The sequence below is a fragment of the Hirundo rustica genome, chromosome 24 (genome assembly GCF_015227805.2).
Source record: "Hirundo rustica isolate bHirRus1 chromosome 24, bHirRus1.pri.v3, whole genome shotgun sequence".
Lineage (NCBI taxonomy): Eukaryota > Metazoa > Chordata > Aves > Passeriformes > Hirundinidae > Hirundo > Hirundo rustica.
The window spans coordinates 6240725-6268620 of NC_053473.1; the positions used below are offsets into that span (position 1 = coordinate 6240725).

The 27896-nt window shown below is 57.3% G+C and overlaps 2 protein-coding genes across 4 annotated transcripts; one reads left to right on the plus strand and one right to left on the minus strand.

The window, feature by feature from the left end:
* The first annotated feature begins 58 nt into the window (after positions 1-58).
* Positions 59-1669, plus strand: TMEM81 (transmembrane protein 81). Its single transcript, XM_040085952.2, has 2 exons — positions 59-134; positions 891-1669. Exons 1-2 carry the CDS (start codon positions 59-61, stop codon positions 1667-1669), a joined length of 855 nt encoding a protein of 284 aa, XP_039941886.1.
* Positions 1670-4820: 3151 nt separating this feature from the next.
* Positions 4821-27896, minus strand: CNTN2 (contactin 2). 3 transcript variants are annotated; one of them, XM_040085320.2, is made up of 24 exons: positions 27538-27896; positions 27217-27377; positions 23381-23484; positions 18843-18987; positions 17928-18103; positions 17558-17653; positions 17023-17232; positions 16331-16430; positions 15949-16124; positions 14448-14584; positions 13874-14003; positions 12857-13007; positions 12448-12575; positions 11985-12160; positions 11118-11238; positions 10616-10774; positions 10351-10500; positions 9755-9825; positions 8804-9038; positions 7938-8053; positions 7418-7604; positions 7125-7237; positions 6871-7039; positions 4821-6117 (listed from the first exon to the last, which is right to left on the minus strand). In XM_040085320.2, the coding sequence occupies exons 3-24, from the start codon at positions 23433-23435 to the stop codon at positions 6008-6010; spliced, it is 3111 nt and encodes a 1036-aa protein (XP_039941254.1). In that variant the 5' UTR covers positions 23436-23484; positions 27217-27377; positions 27538-27896; the 3' UTR covers positions 4821-6007. The 3 variants fall into 3 exon arrangements, with proteins under 3 accessions (XP_039941254.1, XP_039941257.1, XP_039941255.1); XM_040085323.2 differs by lacking the exon at positions 27217-27377; XM_040085321.2 differs by lacking the exon at positions 27538-27896 and having other exon boundaries at positions 27217-27397.

Below are 27896 nucleotides of genomic sequence, written 5' to 3' on the forward strand. Positions count from 1 at the left end.
TCCCGGGATGACTCCCGGGGCTTTGGAGTGCTGAACCCGGCCGCACAAACGCCTGGAGATGGAGCAGAGCCCTGTCGTGGTGATCCTGCTGTGCGCCCTGTGCATTCCAGCGGCGCTTCCCGCGGGATCTGAGCTTCCCTCGGGATCAGGATCAGAATCAGAGCTTCCCTCAGGATTGGGATCAGAGCTTTCCTCCAGATCAGAGCTTCCCTCGGGATTGGGATCAGAGCTTTCCTCTGGATCGGAGCTTCCCTCGGGATCGGGATCAGAGCTTTCCTCTGGATCGGAGCTTCCCTCGGGATCGGGATCAGAGCTTTCCTCCAGATCAGAGCTTCCCTCAGGATTGGGATCAGAGCTTTCCTCTGGATCAGAGCTTTCCTTGGGATCGGGATCTGAGCTTCCTTCGGCATCAAGCTCGGAGCTTCCTTCAGGCTCAGGATCTGAGTTTCCCTCAGGATTGGGATCGGAGCTTTCCTCCGGATCGGAGCTTCCCTCAGGATCGGGATCAGAGCTTCCCTCAGGATCGGGATCTGAGCTTCCGTCGGGATCAAGCTTGGAGCTTCCTTCAGGCTCAGGATCTGAGCTTCCCTCAAGATCGGGATCAGGATCAGAGCTTCCCTCGGGATCGGGATCGGCGCTTCCCTTGGGATCAAGCTTGGCGCTTCCTTCAGGCTCAGGATCTGAGCTTCCCTCAGGATCGGGATCTGGCTCAGAGCTTCCCTCAGGCTCAGGATCTGAGCTTCCCTCGGGATCGGGATCTGGCTCAGAGCTTCCCTCAGGCTCGGGATCTGAGCTTCCCTCAAGACTGAGGTCAGGCTCAGAGATTCCCTCAGGATCTGAGCTTCCCTCAGGATCAGGCTCGGGATCAGGCTCAGAGATTCCCTCGGGATCCGAGCTTCCCTCCGGCTCGGGATCGGGCTTAGAGATTCCCTCGGGATCGGAGCTTCCCGCGCTGCTGGAGCTGCAGGCCGTGCTGACGGTGAGCTCCACGCCGTGCAGCGTCACCTGCGGCCTGGGTGTGAAGGAGGAGCAGCTCTGCCAGCTCAGCCCGGCCGGGGAGCGCCGGAATTGCTCCCTGGTGCGCTCCCGCTGCCTCAGCGACTGGATCTGCGGCCTCCAGCACCTCAGCGTTCCCGAGGGAAAGCCCTTCCGCCTCGTCTGCCTCTCCCCGGACGCCGCCGGCCTGGTGGGACGGAGTTTCGGCTACAGCTGGAGGTTCTCCCGCGGGCTCATCACCACCAACGACCTCCTGTTCCAGCCTTTCCGCCATCCCAGCCCTTCCCTGAGCTTCTCGCCGGCTCTGGAGTCGCATTCCGGCACCTACCGCTGCGACGTGCAGGAGCTGAGCTCCTTCCGCCTGGTCAAGAGGATCTACTTCGGCCTCAGGGTGATCCCCGGGGATCTGGTGGATCTGAACTTCCAGAAATCCCTGACCTGGGAGCAGCGGCTGGCGGCCGGCGGGACGGAGGCGGCGGGGAGCGGGAGCGGCGCCGCGGAGCGGGAGCGGGAGCGGGAGCAGCGCCGGGGTCTGTGGGAGCAGCCCTGGTTCCACGAGGCGATGCTGGGAGCCGGCAGCGGGATCATCCTGGGAATCCTCCTCAGCCTGGGGCTCTGCTGCCTGGGCAGCGCCCGCAGGAAAGGAGCAGCGGGGCCAGTGAACGGAGTTTGACGCGATTCCTCCGTCCCCGGATCTTTGTTAGGATCGGGAGTTCAGGGTGGGGTCCTTGGGATCCACTGTTGGGTTTTGATCCTTCCAGCTCAGGACGTTCCATGGACCCCATTACTAATGGGAAATTTATAATCTATTTTCTACAGACACAGTTCATAAATGAATATTTTTGGTCACGTTGGAGCCTGGATCAGGAATTCAGGGTGGGATTCTTGGGGTCTTCCACTGTTGGGCTTTGGTGATCCTTCCAACTCAGGACATTCCATGGACCCCATTACTAATGGGATATTTATAATCTATTTTCTACAGACACAGTTTATAAATGAATATTTTCAGCCACTTTGGAACCTGGATTAGGAATTCAGGAATTCAGGGTGGGGGTCTTGGGATCCACTCTTGGGTTTTGATCCTTCCAACTCAGGACATTCCATGGACCCCTTTACTAATGGGGAATTTATAATTTTTTTTCTACAGACACAGTTCATAAATGAATATTTTCAGCCACTTTGGAACCTGGATTAGGAATTCAGGAATTCAGGGTGGGATTCTTGGGATCCTCCACTGTTGGGTTTTGATGATCCCTCTCTTCCAACTCAGGACACTCCATGGATCCCATAACTACTTACTGGGGTATTTATAATTCATTTTCTACAGAAGCAGTTTATAAATGAATATTTTTGGCCACTTTGGATCCCGGAAATTCAGGCCAGGGCTGGAGAACCTGTGCTGGATTTCCGGCAGATGCTTCCAGAGGAATTCTGGAATGATCCAGCGGGGATTTGGAGCACCCTGAGCCACAGCAAACAGCTCCCAGCTCCTCCAAAGGGACTTTGCTTTACCTCCAGGTGTTTGGGGTTTTTAAATTTAACTTCCCACCCTTATTCCTGTCAGATTTCCTCCAATTTCCTTCCTGGAAAAAGCATTTTCTGGGATATTCCTGGGTGGTGTGGAGCAGGGAGCAGCGGGAAGCAGGAGACCAGAGCTGGGGGTGTCTGATCCTCTCAGGGCTGAGCTCATCCCTAAAATCCTTATGGGAACAGCTCCATGGGATTGGGATCTTTCATTTTTCCTGGTGAATAATGAGGATAGAGCAGGAATCCTGCGGGGAGTGGAATCCATGGAGGGATTTATAAAATACCTTTTTTTTTAATTCTATTTTCTTTCATATTTGCTGTTTGTTCCCTTTTTCCCTGTGAGCTACAGGAGCAACCCAAATCCAGGGAAAACAACACCACAGCTCTAACACTGAGAAAATTGAGAAATTCCCGCGTTTTTCCTGTTACCAAAACGACACAAAAATGCTTTGGTATTGAAACAAATATGAGTACGGAGGGAAATAATTTTATTTATTTGAATGAAAACCAAACCAGGCACTTTCCAGAGCTGATTCCCAGAGGGGTTTTTTTGTTGGGTTTTTTTTTCCACCTCCTGAACATGGAAAAATTGGGAATGACCCATCACAGCGGGCTGGGAGTTAATGGTCCAGAGCTGCCCCATCTGCAGGACCCTCTCTGCTCTTTGTCATGGAAATTTCGGTGTCTTGGGCCCAGCTGGGATTCCCAAATCCAGCGGGATGAAAGCCCCGGCACAATCCAGCTCTGCTGGTGGGGGAGTCAGAGCGGGAGCCAAAAATCTCCTTCATCTTTGATTGTGGGGTTTTTTAATTATTATTCTTTTTTTTTTCTTTTTTTTTTTTTTTAAATTTCTGAGGGGAGCCAGATGCCCAGAGCGGGGAGAATGAATCCATAATTGTAATTTTTGTTTGAAGGGCGAGGGCTGGGATGGCCACTGGGGTCCAGCTGTCACAAAAGGCTTCAATGGGAATTTTTGCGGGGGGGCTCTTTGATTTTTGAAGGGATATTAAGGATTGGGGGATGTTTATCCTAACAGGGGAAGGAAGGAAAAGGGAATAGCAGAGGCTGGAGCTCAGGGCAAGCAGGGGAGTAAAAATCCTTGGAGGAGCATCTCCATCCCTCTTTTTTTCCATCTCTCCCTGCAAAATCCTCTTTCCTTAATCACCACCGTGGAATTCCCACCATAAACCGCAGGAATTCAGGGAAAATGTGTCTCTGCTCTGGGCTGGTGCCTGAACTCCCTTTTCCCAATTTTTCACAATCACCTGGAGGCGAGGATGGCACAGACTCCATGGAAACCCTGGACTCCATGGAAACCCGGGGAACTCTGAACTCCATGGAAACCCTGGAGTTTCCGGGAGTTCTGTGTGCTCCCCATTCCCAGCTGGAGGAATTCCCGTGGTCCTGAGCTTTAGGGAGTAATCAGGAGCTTCCAGGGCTGCTCTGGGCACTTCTGGGAGCAGAGGGATTGTGAAGAAATCCCTGGGATCTCCTCAGGCTTCCCGGTAACGTCAGTGTCACTCCTTGGATGGCAGCAAAAACCCCATGAACCGATTTTGGGGATTTCTGGCTCCTCCATCCTCTGCTCCTGGCGCCGTTATCCCGTTCCCTGATCCACTGGGATAGAATTCCTGTTCCTACCTTTCCCTCTTGCTGCTGATGTCCCTGCAGGGTGACCAGGGCTGTCCCTGCAGCTCCCAGGACGCTGAGCTTGGAGCTCTGGAACCTTTGGGATCACCAGAGGCCGGAGCTCCTTCCCTCCATCCTTTCCCTCCTTCCCTCCATCCTTCCCTCTCTCCATCCTCCCCCCAATTCCCATGAGTTCCCGTTCTCTCCCTGCCCCTGCACGCCTTTCACCCCTGGGCTGTATCTTTGGAAGCTCCGAGAGGTTTTAAGGAGGATTCCTTAAAAAAATCCTCCCGTTGCTGGCTCTGGCTGGGATTTAAATGTAGGGTTTTGTCTTTTCCCGAGGTCTGAATGCCGGATTTGGAGGTGCAGATCCTTCCCCGTGCCTCTCCCAACCCTGGATCAAAGGAATGGCAGAAGGCACTGCCCAAAATGGAGCTTAACAAAGCCTGGGCTGCCCTGTCTGGAGAGGGATTTCCCTGCCATCACCTGGGCTAGAAAGGGCGAGGAATTGGCATTTAAAGGGAATTCTGCACCTCAGGGCCCAGCCAGGAAATTCTAGGATTAGGATTGCCCAGGCCGGCTCTGTTTTCTTCTGGGATTGAGGAATCGCAGCCAGGGAAAAGTCCCTAAAAAATCCCTTGGGATGGAACCGGAGCAACACCAATCAGTTCTCGTTCACTTTGGTCAACTGCTTTACTGGGAGACAGGGATTTCAACAGGCAACAGCGATTCCCAGCCAGTCCTGCGGGCGCTCAGCTCAGCATTCCAGCTTTTCCCAGCCTCTGGAGCGGAGGGGGACCCTCAGCATCCCTTGGGAATGTTCCGGTCAGAGCTGGAATCCGGAGCCGCTTCCTGGCTGGATCTCAGCCTTTGCAGCCCCGATTCTGAGCCTGGAATTTTGGGCTGGATGAATTCTCAGTGCAGGGAGAGGAATCCGAGTCCAGATTTTCCTTGTTGTCCCGGCCGTGGCTTCCTTGAGTCTCCCATTCCGGTTTTAATTTTCTCCTTTTTTAAGGTTCCTCCTTTAAGCCTCTCTGAAACTGGGTTTATTGACACCTCAGTTTTTAGGCAGGGCTGCCCGAATTAGGGATTCTGGGAAAGGATCCCCTTCTCCCCAGACAGAAGGGAAAGAGGCAAAGGGGGTGACAAATCCACCCCGAAAGCACGCGGGATGTGGGAAAACACGGAATTTGCGCCTCACAGCTGAGACAAGCACCAGGCTGGGGCTGCAGGTGAACGCCAGAGTTGTAAAAAAAGCTCTTTTCAGGCTGTGGCAGAGCTCGATCCTCCCGTGGATTTGTCTCCTTGGGCTGGCTCCTGCAGGATTTGGCTCTTTTTTTTTTTTGTGTGGGGAAAAGGATGGATCCCGTCCCACAGGTGCTCGGAGCTGGCTGTGGTGGGATGGGTGTGGAACGTGCTGGTCCCTGGACTCCTCAGTCCCCGTCCCCCCATGGAATTCACTGTACAGAGTTAAAAAAAAAAATGTCAAATTTAGCAGTCTGGTTATCTCGTACATGGCTTCAATAAGGCAGAAAACCTATGGATACAGTGAGGGGAGGGGGGGGTGGGCAGTTGGCTGCAGAATTCCCGGAGAATTCTTCGTTTTCCTCGTTTTCCTTAAAAAAACACTTAACCGCTTAAAGACCCACGTCTCGTACGAAAGCTTTTGTTCCTCCAAACCAAACCAAACCAACAAACAAAAAAAATCTGTTTCCTAATTTCTTCCTCCCTTCCGAACGCGCCGTCCAATCCTCTCCCCGCCGTGCTGCCCCGCTCCCGAGCGGGATTTGCCGAACGCCGCCTTGCTCCCGCGGGATGGGGAGGATTCGCGTCCGGAGCCGCGGCTGGGGCGCGGTCAGAGCTCCAGGGAGAGGATCAGGGCCACCATCAGCAGGGAGTTGGTGGCGATGACCACGACGTGCGGCGCTGGCCTCGTCCCCGAGTCCTCCACCATCATGCTGGTCCCTGGAAAAACAGGGAACAGGGAAAGGGCGGCTGTGGGGTGGCGCCGACACCGCGGGGATCTTGGGGGGTTGTGGGTTTGGGGGTTTTTTTTGTGTTTGGTGCTGATGAAACTCCTGGGAATGATGGGAACTGGAATCTGGGGGAATTCGCCCCTGAATTTAGGGGATTTGCTGGAGCTGCGGCCCCACAGAAATCCCCACAGGGATTTCGCTCTCAGGGGAAAGCTTAAATGGTTTTTAGTTCTTAAACTCTCGGGAAGTTGGGGGTTGTGGGGTCTTGAGGCTGCAAAGCCTGCGTCAGGCTGGATGAAGTTTGGGAAGAGGAGAGGGGAGAAGGAGGAGAGTCAGGAATTCCTGTGAGTGAACAGCAGAAGGGAACCAAAGGCTGATTCCGGGAAAAAACAGTTCCAGAAAAGGCCAGTTCCGGAGCCTCAACCTAGAACAATGCGGGAGAACGTTCTTCCGTGGCTCTGGAAGGGAGGGTGGGATTTTAAAACACAATTTATTGGGATTGTGCTGTGAGCAGTGTGGGAGGGGCCTGACTGAGTCCTTCCTGCTCGGAAGGGGAAGGACAGGAGCTGTCCTGGGGATGAGCTCCAGGGGCTGCAGAGAACCTTGGAAAGGGGAATTTGGGCATGGAGAGGGTGTGGTCAGCGGTGTGGGTGTGGTCAGATGTGGGTGTGGTCAGATGTGGGTGTGGTCAGTGATGTGGGTGTGGCCAGTGAGATGGGCGTGGCCAGAGGAGCGCAGGTACCGCTGTTCCGCAGGATGTGGACTTCTGCCGGGGTCCCGTCCCCGCCGGGCCCGGTCACCCGGATCTGCACGAAGGCGTGAGTGAAATCCTCAGGGATGGGGATGTCGATCTGGCTCCTGCTGGCCAGGTACAGGGTGGGGGCCGAGTGGGAATCCTGCCTGTAGAGCATCTGTGGGAAGAGGGAATGCTGAGCCCCTGCTCCCCGTGCTTTCCGTGGATCCCCTCCAGGAGAAGCCCGGCCACCCCGGCCGTACCTTGTACCCCGTCACCGCCGACTCGTCCGCCTTGGCCACCACGGGGTCCCACTTGATGCTGACCGTGGAGCCGGAAAAACTCCAGGAGATGTTCCCGGGCGGCCTCTTCGGTGCTGAGGGATTCAAAAACCAGACAGGGTCCGGGTAAATCAGGGAGCGAGGAGAAGGCCGTGCTGGTCCCAGCCACCCCCTGAGCCTCGGCAGCGCTGTCACCGCCGTGGGGGGTTCCAAGATCAAACTGGGGTGATTTTTGGGGGATCCTGTGGGAAGCGGAGGGGTCGGGGCGCACTCACGGGGCCTGGTGGTGGTGACGTTGGTGGAGGCGCTGGGGGGACCGGTCCCTGCCCGGTTGTAGGCTCGCACGGACACGTGGTAGATGGTGTTGGGGTTCAGGCCGGTGACGTGAGCCGATGTCACCGGCCCCGCTGTCCTCACTCTGTCAGCCGCCTCCTCCTTGTCCCCGTCCTTCCAGTACCGGATCTGCCCGGAAAAGGACGCGGTGGGTTTAGGAAGGAGAGATCTGCAAATCCCGGGTCAGCCCATCCTGAAGGGCCTCCGGGTGCCGATTTCTGTGAGTTTCGCTTTGTGTGTGCCCAGGAACGAGGCCGCGGCCTCCTGGGAAGGGCAGGCAGGAAAAGTGGGATGATTCCCTTTAATCTCTCCTGAGAGAGCAGTGCCAGCCCCGCTGGAACCACGCGGCGCGAATCATCCCCCACCTCTGGAATCAAAGGGCTGTTTCCTTTCACCTCACACAACCCGGGAGAATTTTCCTTGCTGGGCACTCAGGGTCTCCCATTCCCTGGAATCTCCTACCTCGTATCCCAGAAGCACTCCGGTCGCTTCTCCCTGCTCCACGGGCTCCCAGGACACGTCCATCTCCGAGGACAGGACAGACTTGGCGATGACCCTGTACGGAGACTCTTTGGGTTCTGAAAGACAGGAATAAAATCCCATTCCTGACTTTGGGTCCTGTTGGGAACGAAAGGTTTTCCTGCAGCATCATCCGGCGGGCAGACAGCTGGTGGTGTGTTACGGAGCCAGGGGAAGGGATTTAGGGAATTAGGAGGACAAGCAGGGCCACAGCTGTGAGCTCTGGGATCCGTGTCTGTCCCGAGGCTCTGGGGCGCTCGGGGCTGGGCTTAGGGAATCGTTTGGAGTAGAGGAATGTGGTGCTGGAATCGCTGTCCTGGGAGCCAAAGGAATGTCCGAGATCCTGGCTGGACACGGATCTGCAGGGATCTGGCCGAGGAAAGGCAGCAGGTTGGACAAGACGGGGAATTGAGTCTCTGCAGTCATGGAATGGTTTGGGCGGAAGGGGCCTTAAGGCTCCTCCAGTGCCACCCTCTGCCAGGGCAGGGACACCTTCCGCTGTCCCAGGCTGCTCCAAACCCCCGTGTCCAACCTGCTCTTGGGCACTTCCAGGGATCCAGGGGCTGCCACAGCTGCTCTGGAAATTCCATCCCAGCCCCTCCCCACCCTCCCAGGGAACAATCCCATCCCAACATCCCATCCAGCGCTGCCCTCTGGCACTGGGAGCCATTCCCTGTGTCCTGTCCCTCCATCCCCAGCCCCTCTCCAGCTCTCCTGGAGCTGCTTTAGGCTCTGGCAGGAGCTCTGAGCTCTCCCTGGATCCTTCTCCTCTCCAGATGAGCACCCCCAGCTCTCCCGCCGCTCTTTACCTTCCTCTGCCGAGTACACGATGGCCGTGAGGCTCTCGGGGCCCTCTCCTTTCCTGTTGTAGGCCTTGATCTTCACCTCGAAGGGCGTGTAGGGCGCGATGCTCTCGTTGCGGTACACGAAGTGCAGCGACTCCGCCTGCGGCACCCGCGCCCTCAGCCAGGCCTGGCTGCCCTTCCTCCGGAAGGACACGATGTACCCAAAGCCATCCCCGTTCTGGTAATCCCGCAGCACCGGCTGGGAAGAGAGAGGGAGCTGTGGTCCATCCAAACCGGGATGGCAGCACTGATACCCCGAAGGAAACGTGCTCTTCATCCCTCCAAACCGGCCCTTGGCTCATCCATACTGGGATGGCAGCACTGATTCCCTGAAGGAAACATGCGCTTCATCCCTCCAAACCGGCCCTTGGCTCACCAAACCGGGATGGCAGCACTGATTCCCCGAAGGAAATGTGCTCTTCATCCCTCCAAACCAGCCCTTGGTCCATCCAAACCGGGATGGCAGCACTGATTCCCCGAAGGAAACGTGCTCTTCATCCCTCCAAACCGGCCCTTGGTCCATCCAAACCGGGATGGCAGCAGTGATTTCCGGAAGGAAACGTGCTCTTCATCCCTCCAAACCGGCCCTTGGTCCATCCAAACCGGGATGGCAGCACTGATTTCCGGAAGGAAACGTGCGCTTCATCCCTCCAAACCGGCCCTTGGTCCATCCAAACCGGGATGGCAGCAGTGATTTCCCGAAGGAAACGTGCTCTTCATCCCTCCAAACCGGCCCTTGGTCCATCCAAACCGGGATGGCAGCAGTGATTTCCCGAAGGAAACGTGCTCTTCATCCCTCCAAACCGGCCCTTGGCTCAACCCCATGTCCAAACTGGAATGGCAGCGCTGGTTTCTCCCCCCCCCAAAAAAACGCCGCATGGTCCCACCTCGGCGCTTTCCCCGTTCCCAACTCACCGTCCAGGTGATGATGAGCTCGTTGGGAGCGCCGCCGCCGCCGCCGAGCCCGGACGGTGCCACCGTCGGCGCTGTCCCCAGGGAAAAGCAGGGTTCGGGTTAAGGAGGTGGGAACGGTGGAGAGGAGCACGCACACAGCGTGACACCGAAGGGGACAGCTCCCGGGAAAGGACTGGGCTCCGTTCTGAGCCGTGAAAATCCTGTCTGGAATTCCAGCCTGTGCCTGGCCAGGTTATTTAGGGGCAGGGGTTTGGTGTCGTTTGGTGTCTGAGGGGAGAAGGATGGAGCTCAAGGGCGGGGATGTGGAGGGGAGTTGTTTTAGAGTTTTATTAGGTTTGCGTTTGGTGGATTGGGTGCGGTTCTCCTGCTCTTCTCCCATCCCTTCTGTCCAAGCAGATGGACATGGAAGGAACATTCCCAGCTGGATGTCGTGCTGGGAAGTGCAGTTCCAACCCTGCTCATCTTTGACACAGAAATGGGCAGAAAAGCTGGAAAATCCTGTGGTGGCCTCAGCTGCAGGAGCTCTCCAGGAGAAGATCCATCCCTTGGGACCGTCCCGGGCAGGGACAGGGAGCTGGGGCTGTCTCCACACCCACCTGCTTCCTTGGTGCGGATTTTGCTGGAGGGCAGACTGGGCTCCCCAATTCCCAGGATGTTGCTGGCCAAGACCCGGAACTCGTAATCCATCCACGGGATGAGGTTCACCACCTGCGCCGTCTCCGCGTTGCCCTCGATGTTTACGGGATCTGTAGAATCCAATAACACCGGAGCGGGGGGAAGGAATGGAGCGAGGAGCAGCACGGAGCCAGGACCCGGCCGGTGGCCCCGGAACGTCACCGGTGCGGCCGTGGGGACACTCACTGGTGCGCATCTGCTTCCACTGGCTGGACAGGAGGGTCCGGGCCTCGATGAGGTACCTGGCGATGGGGCTGTGGTTGTCGAAGCCGCGGCTCCAGCTCAGCTGGACGCTGGTGTCACCGATGTCCCTCACCACCACCCCCCCGGGCGGGCCTGGAGGTCCTGAGGGGATGGGAAACGTGTCACCCGCAGGGAAGATCCGGAGGTTTGTCACTCCGTGCGTTGTGCAAGTCCTGAATTCGCATCCGGCCTTTCTTTTATGGTAGCTGGGGAGCCTCAGCTCCAGATTTAGCCTTTGGAAAAGCTCCTAAGCCTGGCTGGAAAGGTTGGAAAAGACCTCCAAGATGATCAAACCCAATTTTTGGGTGAAAATAAAACCTCGTAAGGCCATATCCCACGGGATTACTGGGTGTGAGGTGGTTCCAAGGGAAGAGCAGCTGATGGCACGGGCCACGTCACTGCTCTGGGTTTGTCAGGAGCCGGGAATGTTCCCGCAGGGAATTACCTCTGACGGTGAGCGTGGCCGACTCGGACGCGCTGTCCACCACGGTCTGCGCCGTGCAGGTGTAACGCCCCGAGTGCCGCAGCTGCGCGTTGGAGATGCTGAGGTCCCCGATGGCCTCCTTCTGCAGGGGAACACGGCGGGGACAGCGTCAGGAGGTGCCGGGCACCGTGCAGAATTCACTGCAGTTTGGGTCACCGTGCAGAATTCATTCTGGTTTGGGTTTGGGTCACCGTGCAGAATTCACTCTGGTTTGGGTTTGGGTGGATGGGTGGTGGTGGAGGCAGAGAAGATGGAGATGGGAAAAAAATTCCCCATGGATGATGGACCTGGATGGATCCAGGATGGATCCAGGATGGATCCAGTGGTGGCCAAGGCCAAGCCTGTGCTGGGTCTGTTTGGCTTGGGATGGTGATCAAAGAGTGATCAATGAGTGATCAATGAGTGATCACTGAGTGATCAATGAGTGATCAATGAGTGATCAATGAGTGATCAAAGAGTGATCACTGAGTGATCAATGAGTGACCATTGAGCAATCATTGATCACTGAGCGATCTCTGCCCGCCTTTATCCGCAGGCCTTTCCTTTTCTCCTCCAGTTTAGGAGGGGAGTGATCATGGAACCATGGAATGGTTTGGATTGGGAAGGATCTTAAATCCCATCCCATTCCACCCCAGCCATGGGCAGGGACACCTTCCACTATCCCAGGCTGCTCCGAGCCCCATCCAACCCGGCCTTGGACACTTCCAGGGATATGGAATTCACAACCGCTCCGGGCGGAGTGACGGAGCAGATTTGGTGGGCACAAACACACAGTGTGGAATTATTTTTCCATCCTTCCGCATGGTCCGGAATTCCCCCTGGACTCACCGCGCTGGCTCGCCGGTAGTGCCCCTCGGACTTGTCGAAGTCGATGGGGAAATCGTCCAGGGCCCAGGTGAAGGTGAGGTCCATGGTGGGGTCGTGGGACGCGTGGCACTGCAGGGTGAGGTTCTCGCCCACGTTGATGTCGGCGCTCGACGGCGCCAGCGTGATCTTGGTGGCATCTGCGGGCAAGGAGCGGGAAGCTGCAGATATCCAAACCATCCCTTCCAGCTCCTCATCCCGCCCCAACAGCTGCCGCTTCGCAGGAGGAAGAGGAGGGATTCGGGAATGGGAACGCTTTTCTCGAGGGCCGTTTGTCGGTGGGTCAGGCAGAAGTTTTGCTGCTCCGCCTGAAATCACTTTGATTCCCTGATAATTCTGGTTTTGGGGGAGTACAAGGAGAGGAGGAAGATCACTGCGTCCCTCTTAGCGGTTTCTTGCTCGACTGGCCCCAAATGAAGATCCCTACCTCGGACAGAGAGGACTCCAGTGCTGTTGGCTTTGCCCATGGGGTTCTCGGCAAAGCAGGTGTATTTTCCCTCGTCGGATTTGCTGATGTTCTGCAGGATCAAGGTCCCGTCCGCCGTAATCGTCACCCTGCAAAGGAAGAGGAGCCACACAATGGAACGTTAAACGATCCACTCGTGCTGGACATCTGGGAATTTCTGCTGATTCCAGAGAAACTGGGGACAAAGTCAGGCAGAAAAATATCGTGTAGGAGTTCGCTAAAGAAGGAGTTAGAGGAGTAAAAAATTCAGGGATGCAGCAGCACGTCTGGATCATCGAGTCCAGTCTTCTGGTAAAAACAAACAAACAAACAAACAAAAAAAAATATTTTAGCTACATTTTCTAGGTGGAAGCTGACTCTGCCCTGCTACCTGCTGCTGTTGACCAGGAGTTCTGTCCCTTTGGTCCAGAGCACGGTGGCTTTTGGTGCCGCTCGCGGTTGGCACGGGATGATGACCTTCCCGCTCCGGGCTGCCGGGATCAGGCGCTTCACCGGGTTTAGTCTAAAATCTGGAGCTAAGGCTACAGGGATAGAAAAAGAGGATTAAGGCACGATTAGAAACGCTGCCCCGGGGGGAATTTCAGCGCCGGGCGAGTGGGAATTGATTTGCCGTTGGATGGCTCGGTAAGAGAAGCGAGGCAGGGTCTGGAGAGCGGGATAAGGGAGGAATTCCTCGGCTGCCGGGTGGATCCTGACGCCTGCCAGGCAGGAATTTGGTGGCACGCGAGCGGGACGGAGCGATGGGAATGACCCTAACAAGTGCAAGGTCTTTGAGAGACACAACAACAGCTGCTTTGGAACATGTCGAGGATAATCTCTTCGATATCCTGACCAACGCAGACACCCAGCTCGCCTGAAACTCCTCCTGGAATTGCAGATGGAATCGGGATTTACCTGTTGGCCTCAGTGTGTTAATGTTGAGCAGCTGGTGCTCAGGGCCTTTAATTTGTCTTTGGCGTCTCCATGCGGAGATAAGCTTTTGGACCAACGCGGAACAAGTGCAGCCACAGTTCAGCTCCAGTCACCATCCATCGAAACAGGAGGAATGGAAGCTGAACTCTGATTTTTGGACCACTTTCCTCAAAAAAAAAGGAGGAATTTCTAGTGCAAGAGAGGTTGCAGTGCTGCTGCTGGGTGTCCTGTCCACTTCCTGTGGCTAAAGAGATTTTTTTGCTCACTTTCGCACAGAATTTACACAGGATTTAAAATTTAAAGGCTTGCTCAGTGTCTTGTTGAGCCAGCAGCCATTTCAGCGGTGAGCGAAGCAGCTTTTTGCCTGCTCTTATCTCACTGCGGCACCACAATGTCAGGATCACATCAGGATATTAGGAAGAGATTTTTTTCAGTGTCCCATTGGAACCCAGAGCTCTGGGAAAGGAGGAATTACCTTGCACTGTTAACTCAGCGCTTGCATAAACTGTGCCATGCTTGTTCTCAGCCACACACTGATACATGCCAGAGTCCTCCTGGACTAGCTTGGAAAATCTCAGCTCTCCACCCCTCACTTCGATGCGGTTCTGTGCAAACAAGAGGATGAACCCATTAGATGAGAAAAACAAACAAAAAAAAAAACCAGGAAAATGGAACTCAGTCCTCGGCTGGGTCAGGGTTGAGTTCCGTCACAGACTCCTCGAGGCCGGCCCGGTTTTCCACGGGGGAAAACGCGGTGTTTGTTTTTACGTCTGTGCGGTCGCTCGCCCACGCCGCCGTGCTGCGTTTGCCGAGGCACCTGAGCGGCGGCGTGCAGGTGAGGCCGGGACAGGCACCGCTGTCCTCCCTGCAGCCGCACGAAGCGATGGCTTGGGATGGCAGCGCCGCGAGAGCGGGTCCGGGATCGTGCCGCGGCTTCGCATCCCGATGGGGGCACGTGGAGGAGGATGCGGGGTGAGGGCCGGGGCGGGGATGCAGGAGCGAGGCAGGAGGAAGGGCTGGGGATGGATCCGAGCGGGCTGAGGGGGTACCTGGGACGTCAGGGGCTGCCCATCCCGCAGCCACCGCACGGCGGGCCGGGGTTTGCCGGAGGCCACGCAGCTCCAGCGCAGGTCGGACCCGATGTCGGCCTCCGTGTCCGAGATGACGTCCAGCCAGTCGGGCTGGGCTGCGGGGGACAAGAGGGAAGGGACAGAGCCAAGGAGCTCAGCTGAGAGGTGGCAGTGCCAGGCCGGCAGAAGGGCGTCCCCGTGCCAGCGCCGCCGGCACAGCCGTTGGCACAGCGGGATGTGCCACCGGAACAGCCCCGGCCTTTTGTGCGGCGAGAGGCACGGCCGGGTCCTGCCGGGCTCTGGCTGCGCAGGATCAGGGCGGAATCCGGGGCCGAGGAATTGGTTTCTCATCTTTACAGTGAGCTCAGCCGTTCCCGAATCATCCAATCCGGGAATGGTTTGGGTTGGAAAGAAATTTAAAGATCCCCCCCGTACCACCCCCTGCCATGGGCAGGAAAACCTTCCACCATCCCAGGTTGCTCCGAGTGCTGTCCAGCCTGGCCTGGAACTTTTCCAGGGATGGGGAAGCCACAGCCCCTGTGCCACCATCCCCACCCACCCTGTGCCAGGGCCTCACCACTCTTAGAGTAAAGAATTTCCTCCTGATACCTCCTCCAAACCTTCCCTCTCTCAGACTCGGGCCATTCCCAAACTCCAGGAAAAGCTGGGATCAGGCTGAGATAACCAGGTTAAGTTTTTTATCTTGACTAGATCTGGCAAACAGCTCAAAGCATTAACGCTGCTGGAAGCTCCTCAGGCTCGCAGAGGATCTTGAGCGCCAGCCAAATTTGATTTCTATCGCTCTCCTTCCTTCCCTGATGTTGGCTGTGATGATTTTAGAGCCCGTTCAGAGCTCTCTCCCTGCCGCAGCCCAGATGTGCCCACTGAGGAAAGGTTTCCCTGATCCCTGCCGGTCTTGGCTGGGGCTTTGCAACACCTTTACCTGGGGCTGGTGAGAGGCAGGGCTGGGGCGGGTGCGTTTATCCTGAAGACTCAGGCGTTGCCTGGGGCACCCTGGTGTGCTCTGGGCAGTTAAAATGTGTGTTCACTGGGTGAAGGACACGCGTTTGTGTCCCCTTGGAGGAAGGACATGTGTTGGATGTGTCCCCTTGGATAAGGGAAGTGTTTGGATGTGTCCCCTTGGAGAAGGGACATGTTTGGACATGTCTCCTTGGAGAAGGGACATGTTTGGACATGTCCCCTTGGATGAAGGACACATTTGGACACGCCCCCTTGGATGAAGGACACATTTGGACACGCCCCCTTGGATAAGGGACATGTTTGGACACGCCCCCTTGGATAAGGGACATGTTTGGACTTGTCCCCTCGGATGAAGGATACATTTGGACATGTCCCCTTGGATAAGGGATGTGTTTGGACGTGTCCCCTTGGATAAGGGACGCATTTGGATGTGTCCCCTCGGATGAAGGACATGTTTGGATGTGTCCCCTTGGATAGGGGCTGCGTTTGGATGCGTTACCGTGGATGATGATGCGGCCCTGGTGCGTGTCCCTCCCTTTGGCATTCTCCGCCTCACACTCGTAGGTGCCCTCATCCTCGAATCCGGCGTGCTGGATCTGCAGCAGCGGCTCACTGCCGATCCACTTGGAGGACTGCGGCCCATCCAGCTTCCTCCACTTGATCCGGGGCACGGGGCTGCGGGAAAGCCGATCCCGTGAATCCGGGCTGGGCTCAGTCCCCGCGCAGCCACCCCGGTCCTGCCCCGCAGGGCCTCGGCTTTAGCCAGATCCTCCCTTTTCCCGTTTCCCTCCGCCTCTGGTTTTCCGTTGGAGAGAGGAGGTGTGGAAGCTCCGCTGTTCCCTCCCCGTCCCCATCCCGATCCACACGGACGCTGCACTCACTTCCCAAAGGCGAAGCACTCCAGGGTCACCGCCTGCCCGGTCAGAGCGTAGGTGTCCGCAGGGAACCTGGCCTTGATGCTGGGTGGGAACTGCCTGGCATCTGCCGCAGGGAAAACCCGGCTCAGGGCGCCTGGGTGACGCCCAGGTGCCGCCGGGGCTCTCACAGGGCAGAGGGAGCCGCCGGGTCCCTTCCCAACCCCGCCGTGTGCTCGGCTGAGGGGACAGAGGTTCCGTCTTTTTTTTCAGATGGCTCTTGCTGGAATCTCTAAAAATCTCTTTATAACACCTCGGGGCTCCGTAATTCCCGAGAATCACGGGATCCTGGAATGGTTTGGGTTGGGAGGGTCCTTAAAATCCATCCAGCCCCACCCGTGCCATGGACAAGGACACTTTCCCCTATCCCAGGTTGCTCCAATCCATGTCCATCCAGGCCTTCCTGCTGTTTAATTCCCTTTTCCCTCTACCAGAATTATCCTTTAAAAACACAGAAACCCCGTGGATGGAGTGGAAACAGGGCATCTTGGGGAGAGAGCTGCCTCCCTCCCATCCCAGCCCATCCACATTTTTGAAGCTCTTAGGAGAGTCTGGAGGGCGATTTGGGCGCTGCGGTGCCCAAACGCTTTGCGGGGGGTTGTTAATTCGGATTTTTCCCGTCAGAATTGGCATTTTTGGGACAATCCGAGAGCACTGACCCTCTGCAGCCAGGCTGAGGCGGGAGAACTTGCTGAAGACGCTCTTGGTGATGAAATCCATGTGGGTCGTGGCGAAGCAGGAGTAGTTGCCCGTGTCCGAGGCCTCCGTCTTGGCAATGTAAAGGTTGCCCGTGGTCTGGGAGATGAAACGTCTCCCGTCGGCCGGGATGAAGTTGGGGAATTCGTTCAGGAGCCACCGGTAGGACAAGCCTGGAGGGGAAAAAGGAAAAATAAAACTGGAAAAGAAAAATAAACTGGACAGGTTTGTCCTGCCGGGTGGGATGGACGCAGTGGGATGCCAGGCTTGGGTGGGATGCATTCCAGGCTGGAATTGGTCCTTCCATGGGAGGAAAAGGGAATCAGCTGTGTTGGTTGTTGTGTCCTCCTGGATGGGCTGGACTCAGTGGGATTCCCAGCTGGAATCGGCCCTTGCGTGGACACACCAAGCCCCGCCTCTGCTTTGTTGCGTTAAAAACCCTGAATCGACCCCGAATTTCCTTCCCTGAAATTCCCAGAAAATCTGGGAACCCCTTACCTGGGTAGTGGGGCGGGGGGCTGCAGGTGAACATCACCCCCCAGCCCTCGGTGATCTTCACGGGGTCCCGCTCTTCGGCCGAGAATTCCTGCAAAACTGAACAGGCAGAGTCAAACCCGGGCTGGAAAAACCAGCCGAGGAACCTCCGCGCTTCCCCTGCCCCTCCTCGGGTGGGGCTGTGCAGAGGGACACCCAAAATGTCATTGGCTTCCTCCATAACAATTCTCCAATTGCCTGTGGAAGCGCCATGGAGATTTCTCCATGGGATGACGTGTTGGAGAGATTCTCTCCGGCCTTTTTCCAGGCAGGCTCAGTTTAAGCCCGGCCTAACCGTGGCTGTGTTGGGTTTACCCGGCGGTGCCGAACTTACAGCCAAAGCGGAGCGAGGCTTCCCTGCTCACCACGGAGCCCCGGGAGTTGGAAGCCACGCACTGGTAGGAGCCGGAATCTTTGGCTTTCACGGGGTTGCTGATCACCAAATCCCCGGCCACCAGCCTGTAGCGGGAATCCGGCTCCAGCTTCAGCTCCGTGCCGTTCATCTTCCACCTGCCGGAAGAAACGGGAGCGGGGATAAATCCTCACGGAAACCCCTGGGGCTGGGGGTTTTCCAGCTGGGATGGGGTTGGAGGTGGGTTTGGATCTGAGCTGTGCCCTGGGAGAGGTGGAACATCTCAGAGTTGCTGAGGCTGGAAAATCCCTCTGGGATCACGGAGTCCGAGCTGTGCCTGGTGCCCACCCTGAGCACTCGGTGCCACCTCCAGGTGACACCTCCAGCCCTGGGCACTCCAAACCTCCCTGGGCACTTCCCAGCCCTGAGCGCCCTTTCCATGAGGAAATTCCTGCTGCCGTCCCCCCTGAGCCTCCCCTGGCACAGCCTGAGGCCGTTCCCTCTCCTGTCCCTGTGCCCTGGCATGAGATCCCAAATCCCCCCCGGCTGTCCCCTCCTGGCAGGGAGTTGTGCAGAGCCAGGAATTCCCCCTGAGCCTCCTTTTCTCCAGGCTGAGCCCCTTCCCAGCTCCCTCAGGATTCTCCAGCCCCTTCCCAGCTCCCTCAGGATTCTCCAGCCCCTTCCCCAGCTCCCTCAGGATTCTCCAGCCCCTTCCCAGCTCCCTCAGGATTCTCCAGCCCCTTCCCAGCTCCCTCAGGATTCTCCAGCCCCTTCCCAGCTCCCTCAGCTCCTCACAGGACGAGGAACCTCATTCCCAAGCCAATAATTTTCCGTGTATAGAAGCAGGTGGGGCGGAAGCGGAGTTCTGGATGTTTCTATCCCATTTCTGTCCCTCACCTGTAGGTAGCGGGAGGGTTGGCCCGCGCTCGGCAGGCCAGGGTGACTTTTTCTTCTGCTGAGCCCTCAGGGAAGAGGGTGTGGGACGGCTGCTCCTCGAACACCGGCCCGTAGCTCCTCGCGCCGCCCTGGGCTTGGCACCAAACTGCGGGAGAAGGGAAAACCCGCTCAGCTCCACTTGGATTTTCCTAAAAAACCCCACCCCTCTCCTTTTCAGTTTTGTAGGGTGTCCCCAGCAGCGAGGAGGAGAGAAGGAGCAATGAGAGAATCGCACGCCATCTGTCAGCACAGCCTGGCCCCGGCTGTGGGAGCGCATCCTGACATTCCCACCGAGCACCCCGCACCATTCCCGCCCTTCCAGAGGGACCAGCATCCCCGGGGACGCGTGGAGGAGGGAGTGGGGATCTCCTGGAACGCCACGACTGGAGCTGGGACTGTCCCCTGGTCCCTGAGGTTCCTCCTCTGCCCGCACGGACTTGGCCTGGTTCGTTCTTCCGGAATCCTCTCCCGGAGGAGAGGGGAGAGCCGGGATCTTCACGGCCCTGGACACACCCGGCAGGTCCCCGCTGTCCCTGCAGCTCCACCGGCCCTGGACACCTCGAAACGGTTGGTGGCCGGTGTGGACACCAGAGAAAACCAGGGAAAACCAGAGAAAACCAGAGAAAACCAGCGAAAACCAGCGAAAACCAGTGCAAACCAGAGAAAACCAGTACAACAAAGTGAAAACCAGTACAAATTAGAGAAAACCAGTACAAACCAGACCAAACCAGAGATAACCAGTACAAACCAGGGAAAACCAGGGAAAACCAGTGCAAACCAGAGATAACCAGAGATAACCAGTACAAACCAGAGAAAACCAGTGCAAACCAGAGATAACCAGTGCAAACCAGAGATAACCAGTACAACAAAGTGAAAACCAGTACAAACCAGAGATAACCAGTGCAAACCAGAGATAACCAGTGCAAACCAGAGCACACCAAAGCAAACCAGAGATAACCAGTACAAACCAGTGAAAACCAGAGAAAACCAGTGCAAACCATTGCAAAACAGATCAAAACAGATCAAACCGGTACAAACCAGTTCAAACCAGTACAAACCAGTTCAAACCATTCTGTTCCATGGCTGGGCTGAGCCTGAGGCCGTTTTTGGGGCGTTCAGGCACAGATTTTGATGCTGACTCTGGTTTTGTGGACGGGGAGGAACAAGAGGGACAAAGGCGCCGCCCCATGCCGGGGCCACCCTTTGGGGACAAAGTGCCCCTGGGGAGTGCCAGCCGCCTTCCCGTCCCGGATAAATCCCAGCAGATCCCCTTCCGCACAGGGGGATCCCAGAACCCCGGACTGGTTTGGGTGGGAAAAGGCTTAAAGCTCATCGCCGTGGGGTGGAACACCTCCCACAGCCCAGGGAGGGAACAAGAGCCAGGCAGGATCCGCCTGGAAGTCTCCTTCTCGCAGGAACAGCCGGTGGGATAATCGCCAGCACGTCTGTCCCTGTCCCCCTGGAGACGCCCGGCCCTTATCAGGGAAGCACTGATAAGCCCCGAGCTGCTTCCCGGGCTCCGGGATCCTTCCCTGCTCCCTAATGGAATTAATGAGCGTCTCCAACCCGCTGTGCCAACGCCAATCTGTCTCCTTCCCCCCCCTGCTCAGCGGGGCCGCTCCGAAACCGAGCGGTTCCCGGGAGCAGGATGTTTTATGGAAGAGTCGCTTCCAGCCGGGAGCGGCCTGGGATCAGCGGGAGCGGCCCTTGACCTGCAGCTCCCGGGGTGCGCCTCGCGTTCCGGCTGCCGCGGGAGGCCGGGATGGGATGGATGGGATGGATGGGATGGATGGGATGGATGGGATGGGATGGGAGAGGGGCTCCGGTAATTGGCTCTGGGCTGGGAGCAGCTGCTCCCCGTGTCCCTGCTCCAGGCAATTATCCCGGCTCCGTGAGGATGCGCTGGCGGGATGTTCCCCGGTGCCACGCCGGGAGAGGCGCCGAGCCTGGGATCTCTGGAATTACGGAAAAGCGGCGGATTTGGGAGATGTTTCCCCTCCCAGGCTGCGCTGTTTTCCTTCCAGGATGGCTCCGCTCCTAAAGGAAAAGCTGGAAATCTTCTCCCGCATGGGAGTCCTGGCTGGAATAAGCTCTGCTGACTGGGGAGACAAACAGTAACGAGTTAATGGGGAATTAATGAGAAAGAATTAATTGTGTGCTGATAGATGAGTTAATTGTGCTCTGATGGATGGCGGTGACAGGGTCGGGGCTGAACAGCTTCAATTTTCACATTAATTAGGGAGCATAAGGTAAATAATTTTTATTTATTTAACAAATAAAATATCTATTGGTACCGCTCCCAGCCCTGCCCTTTCCCGTGGGATTTTTTAATTCCAATCAAGCCAGATCAGGCTCATCCTCCCTCCTGATCCCACCCGGAGCCCGTGTCCCCCTGCTCTCCTCCTGTCCCTTTGTCCCTGCCAAGGTTATGGCTGCCAGTGCCAGGCATCGATTTTCCCACTTGGAATCGATGCCAGGAGTTCAGGTGAGTTTTAATCCACAATTCCAAGGTGCTGGGGGTGAAGCGCTTGGATTTCGCTCATTAAACAAACCAGGAGTTGATTAAAGCGGTAATTAACCGGTTCCGAGGTGGGGATGAGGTTAAAATGAAGAACTGATAAATCACAGAATTTCTGAGATCGATCTGGGCCCATTCTGCCATCCCAGAATTCCCAATTTTTAGTGTTGCCAAGGCAGGATCTGTCCTGGAGCCCTGGTGTTTGGAAAACAGGGAGAAGACAGGCACAAAATAGAGGTTTAAAGTCAAATTTCAAAGGAGCAGAGTGAATTTTCCGTGTTCCATCCCACTGGGAGAGCTGGGACGATGGGAAAAATGCCTCTGGAATAACCTCCAGTCTTGGGGAAAGTGACAATTAGCACCAAAATCGTGGGAGAGGGGGGGAAGCAGAGCACCTGAAAAGGAAGATTTGGGGAAGCAGCTGCAGGGAGGTGACTCCAAAGCTCCTCCCCTCCGGGTTATTTCTGGGATTTTTCAGGAATATGCTGAGAGCCAGGCCTGGAACGCCCAGGTGTGCAGGAGGCTGCACTTTGTGCTGAGCCCAGGAAATGATGGATTTCCTCCGTGGAAAGTTTTCCAAGCTGAATTCCTTTTTCTGAGGACACCCACAGCACGGCCCTGGAGCCCCTGGAGCCTCTGGATCACGGGAAGGAGCTGGGCAATAAATTGGTTTTACTGGGAATTTATGCCCAGAATCCAACTGGATTTGGGATTTTTTTTTTGAGGATCAGCTCTCTGAGAACCAAGGTTTTATTTGGGGTTGTTTTTAACGAGCAGCTTTCTGAGGAACAAAGGGTCAGGGCTTGGATTCCCAGATTTTCCCAGAGATCTTCCCAAATGAACAAAGGCCGGGGAGAGTTTGGGATTTTAGAAGCTTTAAATATCTAAATCTCGCTCCAGACCTGGAGGTTTTGGCTCTTTTCCCGCTCCACAACATTTCCCTGAGCCTCATCCTTCCACCCTTTTGCCCCGATCCCTCCTCGTATTCCAGGATTCCTCCCCGTCCCAGCTGCCTCCGGAGCTCCGTGGCACCGTCAGCCAAAGGTCACTGAAATTCTCACTCCCAGGTTTCCCAGGGCGCGATTTTTGGGGGGTTTTGCCGGAATTCGGGTGTTTGATGGGAGACCCCAAGTCCGGCTCCGTGGCGGCGTCGGGGTCAGGCCGATTTCCAAGGGGGATAATTGCCTCGGGATCCGGGGCAGCCCCCCCTGCCCGCGCCGCCTCGGGGATGCGGAGAACGTTAAGAGGTAATTAGATATTAATGAGGATGGGCCAGCAGGCTCTGAGGGATTGGCTGCAGGGCATCATCCGGCCTCAGCTGGAGAGGAAACATCTCCCTGCGGGAAAGGGACCTGCAGGGAGCAGCTGGAGCCTCCCGAGGCCCAGGGACGAGCCTTGGGGTCTGGAAATGGTCCCCAAAATCCAGAGATTCTCCCTGAGATCTGGAAATCCTCCCTGAGATCCAGAAATGTCCCTAAGACCTGGAAATCATCCCTGAAATCCAGAAATGCTCCCTGAGATCTGGAAATCCTCCCTGAGATCCAGAAATGCTTCCTGAGATCCAAAAATCCTCCCTGAAATCCAGAAATGCTACCTGATATCTGGGATTTCTCCCTGAGATCCAGAAATGCTCCCTAAGGAGCAGGGAGATCTTTCCATGGTGTGGCCACAAGGAATCCCTGGAAAAATCGGGATGGGGAGCGGAATGAATCCCATCGGTGGGAGGAAATCCCTCCTGCACCTCCCTGAATCTGGGTTTAGAAAGCAGGAATTGTGCCAAACATTCCTGGCCCAAAGGGAATATTGGGAATAGCACTGGCATGGAACAGCCTGCCCCAAACCACGCGGAGATTTGGGATTCAGCACCGCTGTGTCCCAGGGACGGGAGATTCCCGGTGAATTCCCGGTGAATTCCCGGTGAATTCCCGGTGGTGTCCCGCCCCCGCCAGCCCCTCTGGCTGCTCCCATGGGAATCTCTTACCCAGGAAGGTGCTGACGGCCAGGGAGGTGTGGATGAATCCAGCGGCGCTTCCCATCCTGCGCCGGGTCCTGCGGAGCCTCTACGGGCGCGAGGGGACGGCGACCCTGGGGGGACAGAGCGGGGTCAGCGCGGCCTCCCAGCCCCAAAATTCCATGTTCTGTGATTCCAGAGGCTCTGGAGTCTGGGATCAGCAGGGCCTCCCAGCCCCAAAATTCCATGTGCTGTGATTCCAGAGGCTCTGGAGTCTGGGATCAGCAGGGCCTTCCAGCCCCAGCAATTCCATTTTACTGTGATTCCAGAGGCTCTGGAGTCTGGGATCAGCAGGGCCCTTCCAGCCCCAAAATTCCATTTTACTGTGATTCCAGAGGCTCTGGAGTCTGGGGTCAGCAGGGCCCTTCCAGCCCCAGCAATTCCACGTGCTGTGATTCCAGAGGCTCCGGAGCCCAGCTGTGCCTCCCCGCTGGCCACCGGCCCGAGCGAGAGTCACTCCAGGGCAGAATTCCAGCGGTGCCGGGGCAGCAGGAGCGGCTGAAGGAGCTCTTTTTGTCCCCGATGGGACAAATCAGGGAGGGGAGTTGTTGTCACTCCTCCTTTGTTATTTCCCATTCTTCGCCTCCTCCATAAATTCTCCTTTCCAAGCGTTTTTGATGGAAAACACCGAGCCAGAAGCACGTGGGATATTGGTGGGGAGTGAGGAGGGAGGAATAATTTGGGTTTTTTGTGAAAATAATGAAGATACCGGGAAGGAATTCTCGGCTGGTGAGGGTTGGGATGCCCCTGGAACGGGATTCTTCATCCCTGGAAGTGTCCCAGGCCAGGCTGGACGGGGCTTGGAGCACCCTGGGATAAGGGAAGGTGTCACCCAGGGGTGGCCTTTAAGGTCCCTCCCAACCCAAATCGCTCCAGGATTTGGGGATTCTGCCACAAAGGAACCTTTAACTGCAACCCTTGAAGTGCCGCGACATTTCCCAGCCGCCTTTCCAGTCCCCTCCATGGTCTCCTGCGATCCCAAATACTCCTCAAAAATCAACCCCGCAGCCGAGCCCTGAGCTCTTTGTGCGGCTCCGCGGGAGCAGCTCCGGCTCCAGCCCCTCTCCCCACGGTTCTCCAGCGGGGATCTGGGGCTGCTTTATCCCTCTTTGTCACCAAAGCCTTTGGAAAGGACGCACGCAGCGCTCCCCCGGCCCCGAGCACCGCGGCGAGGAGCTGAGGACGCTGCCAAGAGCTCCCGGGCCGCTCCTGCTGCTCATCCCCCTGCTCCAGCTGGTGCCGCTCCCGCTCCCGTCCCTGCCCATCTGTCCGCCCCGAGCAGGGATTAACGCATCCCTCGGGATCCTCTGCCCCCTTCCAGCCCCCCCTCATTACCGCAGCCGCACCTGAGCAAACAGCCGGAGCCCGGCCCCGCTTCCCGGCCCCCGCTTCCCGGCCCCGCTTCCCTGCCCCTCTTCCCTGTCCCGCTTCCTGGTCCCCGCTTCCCTGCCCCTCTTCCCGGTCCCCTCTTCCCTGCCCCTCTTCCCTGCCCCGATTCCCTGCCCCTCTTCCCTGCCCCTCTTCCCTGCCCCGCTTCCCGGCCTCTTTGTGTCCGCACCCGCAGAGGGGAAACTCCCACCAGCATCCCAAAATCCTGGGGGTTCCCCTGCCTGGGTCCCAGGGCTGGATCCCAGCGCCGGGAGCGGAGCTCAGGCCCGAGAGACGGGACAGGGGACACGGGGAGGGGACAGAGAGGGGACAGAGAGAGGACACAGGGAGGGGACAGAGAGGGGACAGAGACAGGACAGAGAGGGGACAGAGAGGGGACAGAGAGGGGACAGAGAAGGAATAGAGGGGACACAGGGAGAGAATAGAGGGGACACAGGGACAGAGAAGGGACACAGAGAGGGGACACAGAGGGGATAGAGAGGGGACACAGGGAGGGAATAGAGGGGACACAGGGACAGAGCGGGGGCAGAGGGGACTGGCAGGAGGGGACACAGGGAAGGGACAGGGGACTGAAAGGACAGAGAGGGGACAGAGAGGGGACAGCCGCCCTCAGCCCTGCCGGGATTTTGCTCCCTGCCAGGCCCCACAATGAAGCTGGAGCTCCGCTCTCCCGCCTGGCCGGGGGAGGTGGCAGCTCCCGGTGGGAGAGGCTCGAGCCCTGCTGGGGACACGGGGACAGGGAATTCGGGGACGGAGCGCGGCGGGGCGGGAGACGCTCCCACGCAGCTGCCGCTGGCTCCGGCAGCCCTGGCGTGGCTCTGTCACATGGAGTCACTTGATGTCACCGAGACTCCTGCCCCGAAGAGCGTCCCGAGCCCACGGCCCCGCGGCCAACACTGTCCCTTTGTTCCCTGGCCTGTCCCTCCGCCCTGGGGACAACGGGCGGCTTTGAGCCGGGCGCGCTCCGGGCTCGCAAGAGGTGCCAGCCCTGCGCTAATTAATGAGTTGACTTTTCCAAATCTCCGCGGTTCCCTTGCTCAGGGGTTTGGGAGAGCCAGGAGCGGCCGCAAATTAAACTCGGGGAGTTTCTGCTGCGGCGCTTCCAGCCCCGTTTTCCGAGCCTGGATCCTCGGGAAGGCTCCGGCTGCGGCTCTGCTTTCTTTGTTCCCTTTCCTTCCCTCACGGTTGGAAACAGACAGGAAAGAGAAAGGGAAAGCTGCGGTTTGTTATTTTCCATGGAACCCGGCCTGTTTCAGGTGGGAAGGGACCTTAAATCCAATCCCAACGCCTGCCACGGGCAGGGAAACATCCCACTATCCCAGGTATCTCCAGCCTGGCCTTGGGCTCTTCCAGGGATGGGGCAGCCACGGATTCTCTGGGAATTCTATCCCAGCCAAGAATTCCTCCCCAATATCCCATCTAAACCCCGACAGCTGAAATCCCTTCCATAAGGTGAAGAGCCACAACCCTGATCTTGGATCTGACCCTGAGCTGTGGATCCTGGATCTGACCCTGAGCTGTGGATCCTGGATCTGATCCTCAGCTGTGGATCCTGGATCTGATCCTCAGCTGTGGATCTTGGATCTGATCCTCAGCTGTGGATCCTGGATCTGATCCTCAGCTGTGGATCCTGGATCTGACCCTCAGCTCCTGATCCTGGATCTGACCCTGAGCTGTGGATCCTGGATCTGACCCTGAGCTGTGGATCCTGGATCTGACCCTGAGCTGTGGATCCTGGATCTGATCCTGAGCTCCTGATCCTGGATCTGATCCTCAGCTCCTGATCCTGGATCTGACCCTGAGCTGTGGATCCTGGATCTGCCCCTGAGCTGTGGATCCTGGATCTGACCCTGAGCTGTGGATCTTGGATCTGACCCTGAGCTGTGGATCCTGGATCTGATCCTCAGCTCCTGATCCTGGATCTGACCCTGAGCTGTGGATCCTGGATCTGATCCTGAGCTCCTGATCCTGGATCTGATCCTCATCTCCTGATCCTGGATCTGACCCTGAGTTCCTCCGGAGCCGGGAACACTCTGCAGTGGATACTTAGCCCTGCTCTCATCCCTAATTAGCAGGGAGCATTTTTTTTCCCTGTCCCTGCACTTTGAGAGCCGCTCGAGAGCCTTCTGCTGTCCTGAAAGGGGATCTGGCACCGCCGCTGGTGGAGGCTGTCACCGAATCCTCCGGGAGCGAGGCGGGATGGAAAACCCCCCGTGATCCCTTCCCTGCGGAGCCCCGGGATCCGGGAGAGGCCCAAGGCAGAGCCGGGGGCTCGGGGGGATTCTGAGGGGAGCCTGGAGCAGCGTCCACAGCTCTGACCGGGACACTGAATCCCCTGCAGGACGATTCCAGCGGGATTTCGGGGAGGTCAGGGGTGGATTTCGGCAGGAGGTGCCACGTCCAGCGCTCTCCATTACCGGGATAAATCAGTGTAATTCCATCTCTGCACTCAGACAGGAGCAGTTGGGGCTGAGTGGAGCAGCTCCTTCTGCCGCAGCATTCCCCAGGGAAGGATGGCTCCGGAGGGGCCAGGCCAGAATTCCTCCTGTGCCTCTTTTATCCGGGATCGTGGCTAAGGCTGGAAAGGGCAGGCGTGTGACATTCCCTGGATTCTGCCTCTCAGAACCTTGGGGACATCGTGTCCGTCCCGGCACAGCGCGGTGGGGAGCTAAAAACGGCTCCATTGTCCCGGGTTTGTCCTGGGAATCAGGGATGGGCTGAGAGGAAAGCTCACTCACCCGGGAGTGATCCCAGAGGGAATGTCCGCCCCAAATCCTGGGACAGCTCCTGCTCGGTGCCGATCGCGGCTGCCCAAGGCACAGCTATTCCCGCAGGAACATTCCCGGCGCTGCCCAGCCCTGGAAATCTTCCCTTTTCCCAGGAAATTCCGCCCGGGGAGAGGCTCTGGGCCTGGTGGGATCTCGGGCAGCGAGGGCTGAGCCGAGCTCCCCTCCCCAAAATAAACCTCCCGCTGCCCTCTCCAGGCCCGGATCGGCTCCGGGAATCTCGGCCTAAAGCCGGGACTATCCCGGGCTCCTCCCGCCCTCCCAAGGGAGCTGCCGGCGGCGTCAGAGCTGCGGCTCGGGTACGGAGAGCT